The sequence below is a fragment of the Bos javanicus genome, chromosome 8 (genome assembly GCF_032452875.1).
Source record: "Bos javanicus breed banteng chromosome 8, ARS-OSU_banteng_1.0, whole genome shotgun sequence".
Classification (NCBI taxonomy): Eukaryota; Metazoa; Chordata; class Mammalia; order Artiodactyla; family Bovidae; genus Bos; species Bos javanicus.
In genome coordinates this window covers 67,420,784-67,433,400 of record NC_083875.1, presented here as the reverse complement: position 1 = coordinate 67,433,400, position 12,617 = coordinate 67,420,784, and the positions used below count along the sequence as shown (strand labels likewise).

Genomic DNA, 12,617 nt, shown 5'->3' with positions numbered 1-12,617 from the left:
AGCAGCAGCAAACCTGGTATGGGCTTCCCAGAGGGCCCAGTGGTAAAGAGTCCACCTACCAATGCAGGAGACTCAAGAGATGTGGGTTTGATCTCTGGTTTGGGAAAATACCCTGGGATCAGAAATGGAAACCCACTCCATTATTCTTGATTGGAAAATTTTATGGACAGTGGAAAATTTCGATGACACCAAAATTACTACGGTTATCATTATATACCTGAATTTTAAAAGTAACACATATACACAAAATATATGAATGTTTCTGTGTAAATTATAATGTATTATCAGTTCAGTTCAGTTCAGTCGTCTCCGACTCTTTGCGACCCCATGAATTGCAGTACGCCAGGCCTCCCTGTCCATCACCAACTCCCGGAGTTCACTCAGACTCACGTCCATCGAGTTGGTGATGCCATCCAGCCATCTCATCCTCTGTTGTCCCCTTTTCCTCCTGCCCCCAATCCCTCGCAGGGTCAGAGTCTTTTCAAATGAGTCAACTCTTTGCATGAGGTGGCCAAAGTACTGGAGTTTCAGCTTCAGCATCATTCCTTCCAAAGAACACCCAGGGCTGATCTCCTTTAGAATGGACGGGTTGGATCTCCTTGCAGTCCAAGGGACTCTCAAGAGTCTTCTCCAACACCACAGTTCAGAAGCATCAATTCTTTGGCACTCAGCTTTCTTCACAGTCCAACTCTCGCATCCATACATGACCACTGGGAAAAACATAGCCTTGACTAGACGGACTTTGTTGGCAAAATAATGTCTCTGCTTTTCAATAACTTTTGGTCATAACTTTTCTTCCAAGGAGTAAGTGTCTTTTAATTTCATGGCTGCAGTCACCATCTACAGTGATTTTGGAGCCCCAAAAAATAAAGTCTGACACTGTTTCCACTGTTTCCCCATCTATTTCCCATGAAGTGATGGGACCAGATGCCATGATCTTTGTTTTCTGAATGTTGAGCTTTAAGGGAACTTTTTCACTCTCCTCTTTCACTTTCATCAAGAGGCTTTTTAGTTCCTCTTCACTTTCTGCCATAAGGGTGGTGTCATCTGCATATCTGAGGTTATTGTTATTTCTCCCAGCGATGTTGATTCCAGCTTGTGCTTCTTCCAGCCCAGCATTTCTTATGATGTACTGTGCATATAAGTTAAATAAGCAGGGTGACAGTATACAGCCTTGACGTACTCCTTTTCCTATTTAGAACCAGTCTGTTGTTCCATGTCCAGTTTTCACAGTTGCTTCCTGACCTGCATACAGGTTTCTCAAGAGGTAGGTCAGGTGGTCTGGTATTCCCATCTCTTTCAGAATTCTCCACAGTTTATTGTGATCCACACAGTTAAAGGCTTTGGCATAGTCAATAAAGCAGACATAGGTGTTTTTCTGGAGCTCTTGCTTTTTCAATGACCCAGTGGATGTTGGCAATTTGGTCTCTGGTTCCTCTGCCTTTTTTAAAACCACCTTGAACATCTGGAAGTTCACAGTTCATGTATCGCTGAGAATTTTGAGCATTACTTTACTAGTGTGTGAGATGAGTGCAATTGTGCTGTAGTTTGGGCATTCTTTGGCATTGACTTTATTTGGGATTGGAATGAAAACTGACCTTTTCCAGTCCTGTGGCCACTGCTGAGTTTTCCGTATTTGCTGGCATATTGAGTGCAGCACTTTCACAGCATCATCTTTCAGGATTTGAAATAGCTCAACTGGAATTCCATCACCTCCACTAGCTTTGTTCGTAGTGATGCTTTCTAAGTCCCACTTGACTTCACATTCCAGGATGTCTGGCTCTAGGTGAGTGATCACACCATTATGATTATCTGGGTCGTGAAGATCTTTTTTGTACAGTTCTTCTGTGTATTCTTGCCACCTCTTCTTAATATCTTCTGCTTCTGTTAGGTTCCTACCATTTCTGTCCTTTATTGAGCCCATCTTTGCATGGAATGTTCGCTTGGTATCTCTAATTTTCTTGAAGAGATCTCTAGTCTTTCCCATTCTGTTGTTTTCCTCTACTTCTTTGCATTGATTGCTGAGGAAGGCTTTCTTATCTCTCCTTGCTATTCTTTGGAACTCTGCATTCAGATGCTTATATCTTTCCTTTTCTCTTTTGCTTTTCGCTTCTCTTCTTTTCACAGCTATTTGGAAGGACTCCCCAGACAGCCATTTTGCTTTTTTGTATTTCTTTTCCATGGGGATGGTCTTGATCCCTGTCTCCTGTACAATGTCACAAACCTCATTCCATAGTTCATCAGGCACTCTATCTATCAGATCTAGCCCCTTAAATCTATTTCTCACTTCCTTTGTATACATAAGGGATTTGATTTAGGTCATACCTGAATGGCCACCCTGTTTATTTAACTTATATGCAGAGTACATCATGAGAAACGCTGGGCTGGAAGAAGCACAAGCTGGAATCAAGATCGCCGGGATAAATATCAATAACCTCAGAGATGCAGATAACACCACCCTTATAGCAGAAAGTGAAGAGGAACTAAAAAGCCTCTTGATGAAAGTGAAAGTGGAGAGTGAAAAAATTGCCTTAAAGCTCAACATTCAGAAAACGAAGATCATGGCATCTGGTCCCATCACTTCATGGGAAATAGATGGGGAAACAGTGTCAGACTTTATTTTTGGGGCTCCAAAATCACTGCAGATGGTGACTGCAGCCATGAAATTAAAAGATGCTTACTCCTTGGAAAGAAAGTTATTACCAACCTAGATATCATAATCAAAAGCAGAGACATTACTTTGCCAACAAAGGTCTGTCTAGTCAAGGCTATGGTTTTTCCAGTGGTCATGTATGGATGCAAGAGTTGGACTGTGAAGAAAGCTGAGCACCGAAGAATTGATGGTCTTGAACTGTGGTATTGGAGAAGACTCTTGAGAGTCCCTTGGACTGCAAGGAGATCCAACCAGTCCATCCTGAAGGAGATCAGCCCTGGGATTTCTTTGGAAGGAATGATGCTAAAGCTGAAACTCCAGTACCTAGGCCACCTCATGCGAAGAGTTGACTCACTGGAAAAGACTCTGATGCTGGGAGGGATTGGGGGCAGGAGGAGAGGGGACGACAGAGGATGAGATGGCTGGATGGCATCACTGACTTGATGGACGTGTGTCTAGGTGAACTCAGGGAATTGGTGATGGACAGGGAGGCCTGGCATGCTGTGATTCATGTGGTCACAAAGAGTCATACATGACTGAGCGACTGAACTGAACTGAACTGAACTGAATAGTGGTTTTCCCTGCTTTCATCAATTTAAGTCTGAATTTGGCAATAAGGAGTTCATGATCTGAGCCACAATCAGCTCCTGGTCTTGTTTTTGCTGACTGTATGGAGCTTCTCCATCTTTGGCTGCAAAGAATACAATCAGTGTGATTTCGGTGTTGACCATCTGATGATGTCCAACCATCACCATCTGGTAGAGTCTTCACTTGTGTTCTTGGAAGAGGGTGTTTGCTATGACCAGTACATTCTCTTGGCAAAGTTCTATTAGCCTTTGCCCTGCTTCATTCCATATTCCAAGGCCAAATTTGCCTGTTACCCCAGGTGTTTCTTGACTTCCTACTTTTGCATTCCAGTCCCCTATAATGAAAAGACCATCTTTTTTGGGTGTTAGTTCTAAAAGGTCTTGTAGGTCTTCATAGAACTGTTCAACTTCAGCTTCTTCAGCATTACTGGTTGGGTCATAAACTTGGATTACCCTGATATTGAATGGTTTGCCTTGGAAACAAACAGAGATCATTCTATCGTTTTTGAGATTGCATCCAAGTACTGCATTTCGGACTCCTTTGTTGACCATGATGGCTACTCCATTTCTTCTAAGGGATTCCTGCCCGCAGTAGTAGATATAATGGTCATCTGAGTTAAATTCACCCATTCCAGTCCATTTTAGTTCGCTGATTCCTAGAAGGTCGACGTTCACTCTTGCCATCTCCTGTTTGACCACTTCCAATTTGCCTTGATTAATGGACCTGATATTCCAGGTTCCTATGCAATATTGCTCTTTGCAGCATCAGACCTTGCTTCTATCACCAGTCACATCTATAACTGGGTATTGTTTTTGCTTTGGCTCCATCCCTTCATTCTTTTTGGAGTTATTTCTCCACTGATCTCCAGTAGCATATTGGGCACCTACTGACCTGGGGAGTTCCTCTTTCAATGTCCTATCACTTTGCCTTTTCATACTGCTCATGGGGTTCTCAAGGCAAGAATACTGAAGTGGTTTGCCATTCCCTTCTCCAGTGGACCACATTCTGTCAGACCTCTCCATCATGACTCGCTCGTCTTGGGTGGCCGCACAGGGCATGGCTTAGTTTCATTGAGTTAGACAAGTATGGTACTAGTGTGATTAGATTGACTAGTTTTCTGTGATTATGGTTTCTCTGTGTCTGCCCTCTGATGCCCTCTTGCAACACCTACCGTCTTACTTGGGTTTCTTTTACCTTGGACTTGGGGTATCTCCTCACGGCTGCTTGAGCAAAGTACAGCCACTGCTCCTTACCTTGGACGAGGGGTATCTCCTCACCACTGCCCCTCCTGACCTTGAACATGGAGTAGCTCCTCTAGGCCCTCCTGTGCCCATGCAGCCACCACTCCTCGGCCATGGGGTAGCTCCTCCCGGCTGCCGCCCCTGACCTTGGACATGGGGTAGCTCCTCTCGGCTGCTCCTGCACTGTCGCAGTCTGGCACTCTCGGCTGCCGCCCCTGACCTCGGGTGGTGGGTAGCTCCTCTCGGCCGCTGCCCCTGACCTCGGACGTGGGGTAGCTCCTCTTGGCCGCCACCCCTCTGGCATGGGCTCCTCCTGGCTTCTGCCTCTAACCTTGGACGTGGGGTAGCTCCTCTCAGCCATGCTTGTGCTCCGTTGCAGCCACCTGTGCTTGTGTGCCGTTGCACCCGCCCATGCTGCAACAAAAAAGATTATTCCATACTTGATTCCTACCTCTTCTGGAATATTGTGTATAACTGGTAATGTATTATTACATTGGATTGAATATAGAGTTGGGTTTGAGTGTGGTATTTCATATTTATTGATGCATCAGTCAAATTTCTTTCACTTATGAAACATGTATATTTGCATTGAATCTGAGCCAATGAAACCGAGGTTAGTTTTTGTTTTTTAAGGACTTGTAATTAATTTTATATCACAGAGGGGTGCAAAAATAATCACAGAATGAGAGTTCTGTTCCAGATTTAGGAGTTCAAAGCTGCATGCAATATATTTTCTAGGATGTGAAATGGTATCAGTTAAAAGAGAAATCATTGTTTTAGGGATTGCTAAAAACTGAATGTGCCATCAATTTTAAGATGCATCCTGATTTAAGTGATATTAACTTACTTTAAAATGTGTGTGCTTTTCATGTATTCATTGTTAAGATAAGTGACATACGAAGTATTGTGAAAGTGTAAATTAGTGTTGGGAAACTCTAGAATGTATATTCTTGGTGAACTTTTGAAAATAGCATGGCCTCAAAGATATCTAGATTAATCTTTAATTTCAAAATTGTGATGTAAAGTTACTTAGAGAAAGAATGTGGGTAGAAGATACTTACTGAAAATGATAAGTATTATTGTAGTTAAGGAAGATAGAGGAACTTGGTGGCTACAGTCCATGGGTCACAAAGAGTCAGACATGACTGAACAACTAAGAGACAGAATGGGAGATGTATGGCCTGGCCAGACTAGAATAGAAAAATATCACAGAGTTATGAAATAGTAACCTGAATATCCTTTTCCAGTGGCCATGTATGGATGTGAGAGCTGGACTGTGAAGAAAGCTGAGCACTGAAGAATTGATGCCTTTGAACTGTGGTGTTGGAGAAGACTCTTTAAAGTACCTTGGACTGTGAGGAGATCCAACCAGTCCATCCTAAAGGACATCAGCCCTGGATGTACATTGCAAGCTGAAACTCCAATACTCTTTGTCCACCTCATGTGAAGAGTTGACTCATTGGAAAAGACCCTGATGCTGGGAGGGATTGGGGGCAGGAGGAGAAGGGGACGACAGAGGATGAGATGTCTGGATGGCATCACCGACTCGATGGACATGAGTTTGAGTGAACTCTGGGAGTTGGTGATGGACAGGGAGGCCTGGCGTGCTGTGATTCATGGGGTCACAAAGAGTTGGACACGACTGAGCGACTGAACTGAACTGAACCTGAATATCCAATGTGCCTAAAGGCAGATTTTTAAAAAGTTTGCTTTTCAGAATGCTGCCACTTGACCCTTTTATCTGTTGTATTTAGAGTGGCGTGCTCACTGCCATCTTAGGTTTGGGCGTAGGTCTGGCATGTTACATGGGAAGTGAAATATCCTGGGCAAGAGCAGTCAAACATAAAAGAAACATGAGAAATTAATAAAAGTAGGCTTTTGGAAATAGGGTGAAGCATGAGATTAAATGATCTCAGTTAATAGAAACTGTTACTATATGTTCAGCAGTGCATGGGATACTTACATGGAGCTTAGTCCTGGTTGAGACAAGTTTCAGGGTGACTTCCCGGGACGTTCCAGTCGTTAGTTCCACTGCAGGGTTCATGGATTCCATCCCTGGTCAGAGAAGTAAGACCTCACACTGGATGTTGTATGGCAAAAAAATAAATAAATAAATAAAATTAAAAAATAAAAAAGACTAGGCTCAGGAGAGTGAATAATCATAATGAAAGGGAAAACTTATGATTTGATGTTCAACAGTGTTGTTGAACAACCCTGATGTAATAAACTAAGGCATCAGAGCCAGCATGTAGAAATGGATTCGTTCCAGGTCAGTGTGTTATTTTATGTCTCATTAATTTTTAACTTCTGTACATTTATATACCTGTGAATTTCTTCAGGAGGGTTTGAACTATAGAATTGCTTCTTTAATCAGGAGAAAAATCAGTGCAAGTATGAATTTGTTTTAGTGTTTATATGTGGAGTTGAAATGAGGAAACTCCAGCTGAAGGTTATTGACTACTCAGTATCCTACCACTGTGATCTCTAGTTGAATGTATAAGGATCTAGACATTGATTTTATTCCACAGTCCAATTCCTTCTTTGATATAGTGTTGAAAACCATTACTGACAGATTTCTCTTGCAATTGTACCTACTGCTGAGAGTCGGTCATCCCAAACTCTAATTTTCATGTTTCTTAGTGAACCACTTTTTAGAGTTCTCTAGTATCTATTTATTAATTTTCTGTTATTTTTAAAATTCAGGTTTATAGTGATAATCATAATTTTGGTGTCTTTGTTTCTCAAGGAGTATAGGAACATATTTGGAATTTGTTTATTTTGGTAAGATTTGGTGACTAAAAACCAAACGGTCAAATAAAATCTAAGACACATATAAAGGCTGCATCCTGAAACAGAAATGTGTTGTAATCTTCATTAACCATTTTTTTTCCTTTCATAAGAATGTAGACTTGATAACCTCTTAAAGAAAAGCCTGGCAAATGAAGGCAAACTTTTGCAGCAAGACTTTACTCAACATCAAACTACAGACACAGGGAGAAAACTTTCAGCCAGAAGTCACACTGCAGAGAACATCAGAGCAGTCACTCAGGAATCAAGACCTTTGAAATTACAAGTCACTTAAACTCTCATGCAGCCCTTACCATATCCCAGAAACTTGACACAAAGAGGAGCTTCTGCAATGGTACAATATTTCAGTAAACCTTATCTTCTCAGAATACCTTTAGTGTGCATCAGAAAGCTCAAATAAGTGTGAAACTATGGATGTGAGAATGTGGAAAATCCTTCTCTAGGAAGTCAAACCTCATTGACCATCATACAACTCATAGTGGGCAGAAACCTTTTGCATGTAATGAACATAAGAAAGCTTTTACCTGCAAGTCATACCTCAAGCAACATAAGAAAATTCACACAGGGAAGAAACGCTATGAATGTTGTGAGTCTGGGAAATCTATCTCTAGCAAAGCATACCTCATTGTGCATCAGAGAATTCACAGAGGGGAGAAAGCATATCCGTGTAATATATGTGGAAAATCCTTCTATGGAAAAAGTTACCTTATTGTTCACCAGAGAAATCACACAGGGGAGAAACCCTATGAGTGTAATAAATGTGGAAAATCCTTCAATAGAGAACAGCTCACTATTCATGAGAGAACTCACACAGGGGAGAAAGCCTGAGTGTGATAAATGTGGGAAATCCTTCAGTAGAAAACATTACCTCACTGATCATCAGAGAACTCACACATGGGAGAAAGCCTATGAGTGTGATAAATGTGGGAAATCATTCAGTACAAAAAGTTAGTTCACTATTCATCAGAGAAGTCACACAGGGGGGAAACCCTATGAGTGTAATAAATGTGGAAAATCCTTCAGTACAAAAAGTTACCCCACTGTTCATCAGATAATTCACACCCGGGAAGAAACCTTTGAGTGCAGTAAATGTGGAAAAGCCTTTGCCTTGAAATCGTTCCTAAAAATGCATCAGAGAACTCATACTGGGGAGAAAACCTATGAAGTAAGTGTGGGAAATGTCTCTCTAAGAAGTGCCACCTCACTAGGCATCAGAAAATTCACACAAGACAGAAACCATAGGAGTGTAATTAATAAGTGTGGGAAATCCTGTGGAAATTTTCATCTAACCCTTCATCAGTGAATTCACAGGGGAGACATCCTATGAATGTATTGATTGTGAGAAAGATTGTAGACAGATGCCAGTCCTATAATGTTTTCAGAGAACTCACACTTGGTAAAAGTTAATGGGTACTGAATGTTGGTAAGTTTTCTCTTATAAACTAATCTTCAGAGTATATCACTCCACATATAAGAGACCTGCTATGAATTTAATAAGCTTTAGAAAACCTGATGCAGCCTTCCAGGCCTAGGAATACATCAGAGAAGTCACATAGGGGAGAAACCCCATTATCATGGGAAAGCTTTTAGCTAAAAGTCAGATCTTACGAACTGTCAGAGTAACTGTACAAATGTATTAGAAAGGGGGTGGGGTGGGGTGGGTGGAAACTGACCAGTAGTGCAGCATCAGAGAACTCAGAGGAAGCTCAGTGAATATAATAAAACAGGAAATTTTGTCTATGAGAAATCAACCATCCATCAACAAAACTCAGAGACATCCTTAATGTTTACTGTGAATGGGTAATGTCTGAACCAGATTTCAGCCCACTTTGGACATAAGAAGACTCACACAAGAAAACAGTCCTTGATACTAATCACTTACGGGACAGACTACTGTTTCAGCTAGGCTACTCAGTGGGATCCTACTTTGAAGGATTTCTTCTGTGAACTTTAAATTGTGCATTGTTACCCACAATGTTGTCTATCTCAGTCAGACTTTGTCTGAGCTAAATAATGTGTGTTTTAATGTCATAGAATAAAATATTGTATAAATGTTGATTAAGTCCCATTGATTGATAGTGCTGCTCAGTTCAACTGTGTGCTTATTTTGACTGATGAATCCATTAAGTGCAAATGGAATTCTGTTGAACTTTCAAGCTGATTTTTATCAGTTTTTTCCTCTTGTTTTGATGAGCTGTTTTCTGAACCATACTCTTTAGGATTGTTATATCTTCTGACTCCACCTCCTTATCATTATGCAATCCTCCATTTTGATAACTTAGCTTTTTTTAAAATTGATGTGTAATTCTGTTACAATTTTTTGTTAGTTTCTGCTATACAAGAAGTGAACCAGTTATATGTATACATATATCTTCTTCTACTTGGATCTCCCTCCCCCTATCCAATCCATTTATGTCATCACAGAGCACTGAGCTGAGCTCCCTGTGCTATACAGCAGATTCCCATTAGCTATCTATTTTACAGGTGGTAATGTATTTATGTCAAACCTAATCTTCCAATTCATCCCACCTTCCTCTTCCCCTCCTGTGTCCACATGTTGGTTCTCAGTGTCTGCATCTTCTCTCCCTGCCCTGCAACTAGGTTCATTGGTACCATTTTTTTAGATTCCATGTACCTGGGTTAATATTTGTTTTTCTTTTTCTGACCTACTTCACTCTACAAAAAGGACTCCAAATCTGCCCACATGTGTACGGATGACTCAATTTTGTTCCCTTTTATGGCTGAAAATATTCCATTGTATATATGTACCACATCTTCTTTATCTGCTAATCTGTTGGACACTCACTTATTTCCATCCTGGCTATTGTAAATATTGCCTCCTTGAACACTGGGGGTACCTGTGTCTTTTTGAGTTATGGTTCTCTCAGGTATATGCCCACTAGTGGAAATGCTGGGTCATATGGTAGTTTTATTCCTGGTTTTCAAAAGAATCTTCATACACTTTTCCATAGTGGCTGTATCAGTTTATGTTCCCACCAACAGTGCAAGAGTGTTTCCTTTTCTCTATACCATTTCCAGCATTTACTATTTGTGGATTTTTTAATGGTGGATATTCTGACAGGTGAGAGATGATACCTTATTGTAGGTTTAACATTTCTCTAATAATTAGTGATGATAAGCATCTTTTTTTGTGCCTCTTCGTCATCTGTATCCCTTCTTTGCAATAATGACTATTTAGTAATGTCTATTTATTTCCTGTCTTCTGCCCATTTTTAGATTGGATTGTTTGTTTTTTTGATATTGAGCTTCATGAACTGCTTCTGTATTTTGTCCATTTCTTTATTTGGAAATATTTTCCCCCTTCTGAGCATTGTATTTTCATCTTGTTTATGGTTTCCTTTGCTGTGCAAAAGCCTTTATTTATAATTGGATCTCATTTCTTTGTTTTTATTTTCATTATTTTAGGAGGTGGTCAAAAGAGATCTTGCTACAATTTATGTCAAAGAGTGTTTTTCCTATCTTTTCCTCTATAATGTTTTATACTATCTGGTCTTTAACACTTATATCTTTAACTCAATTTGAGTTTATTGTTGTGTATCATGTTAGATAGTGTTCTAATTTCATTCTTTAACATGCAGCTGTCTAGTTTTCCCAGTGCCACTTAATGGAAAGAGGATGTCTTTTCTCCATTTCATGTTATTTCCTCCTTAATTATAGATAGTTGACCATAGATGCCTGGGTTTTTCTCTGGACTTTCTGTCCTGTACCATTGATCTATATTACTATTTCTGTGCCAGTACCACACTGTCATTATTACAGTAGCTTTGCATTATCACCTGAAATTGGGGAGCTTGATTCCTTCAGCTGTTTTTCTTTCACAAAATTGCTTTGGCTATTTGGGGTCTTGTTTTTCTACACAAATTGTAAAATTCTTTGTAAAATTCAATGCTATGAAGAATGCCATTTGTAGTTTGATAGGGATTGCATTGAATCTGTAGATTTCTTTGAGTCATGTAGTCAATTTCTCTTTCTGCACTTTAGTTTTTAGTGTATAGGAATGCAGGAGATTTCCATGCATTAATTTGTATCCCATAGCTTTACCAGATTCATTGATTAGCTTTAGGAGTTGTCTGGTGGTGTCTTTAGGAATTTCTATGCATAGGATTGTGTCATCTGCAGACAGTAATGGTTTTACTTCTTTTCGACTTTGCATTCCTTTTTTTTTTTTTTTTCTTTTTCTTCTCTGATTGTCATGGCTAGGACTTCAAATACTACATTGAATAATAATGATAAGAGGGGACATCCTTGTCCTGGTACTGATCTTAGACAGAATGCTTTCAGGTTTTCACTATTGAGAATTATGTTTGCTATGAATTAGTGATACATGGCCTTTATTATGTTGAGTTAAGTTCCCTCTCTGCCCATCTTCTGGAAAGTTTTTGTCATAAATTGGTCTTAAATTTTGTCAAAGCTTTTTCTGAATCTATTGAGATGATTCTATGGTTTTAATTTGTTAAAATGATGTATCACATTGATTGATTTGCTTGTATTGAAAAAGTCTTACATTCCTGGAGTAAATCCCACTTTATCATGGTGTATGATTCTTTTAATCTGTTGTTGGATTCTCTTTGATAGTACTTTGTTGAGGTTTTTGTGTTTGTGTTCATCATTGATATTGGTCTGTAACTTGAATTTTTTTTTGGTTTGATTTTTGTATCAGGGTGATGGTGACCTTATAGAAGAAGTTTGGTAGTGTTCCTCCCTATGCAACTTTTTGAAAGAGTTTGAGCAGGATAGCTGTTAGCTCTTGTCTAAATGTTTGATAGAAATCACCTGTGATGCCATTTTCACTGGACTTCTGTTTCTTGGAAGATTACAGTTTCTATTTCATTATTTGTTCCTGGTCTGCTAATACCTTCCTGGTTTAGTCTTGGAAGGTTGAATCTTTCCAATTACTTCTCCATTTCTTACCAGGTTGTGCATCTTATTCACATATGCTGCCAAGTCGCTTCAGTCGTGTCCGACTCTCTGCGACCCCATGGACTGCAGCCTACCAGGCTTCTCCGTCCATGTGATTCTCCAGGCAAGAACACTGGAGTGGGTTGCCATTTCCTTCTCCAATGCATGAAAGTGGAAAGTGAAAGTGAAGTCTCTCAGTCGTGTCTGACTCTTAGCGACCTCATGGACTGCAGCCTACCAGGCTCCTCCATCCATGGGATTTTCTGGGCAACAGTACTGGAGTGGGGTGCCATTGCTTTCTCCCTTATTCACATATAGTTCCTTATATTAGTCGTCTCTTAGGATCTTCTGTATGTCTGGGATGTCAGTTGTAATTTTTCCTTTTTGGTTTCTAATTTTATTTATTG

General features: G+C 40.1%; 1 protein-coding gene across 1 annotated transcript in view; it reads left to right on the top strand.

Moving 5' to 3' along the window:
- The window catches only part of LOC133253487 (zinc finger protein 41-like), a 56,677-nt gene extending 47,329 nt beyond the window's left edge, over positions 1-9,348 (top strand). The window contains exon 5 of the mRNA XM_061427084.1: positions 5,730-9,348. Within this exon, the coding sequence (XP_061283068.1) occupies positions 5,730-5,779 (50 nt within the window). The 3' untranslated portion in view covers positions 5,780-9,348. The remainder of the gene's footprint in view (positions 1-5,729) is intronic.
- Positions 9,349-12,617: the final 3,269 nt, after the last annotated feature.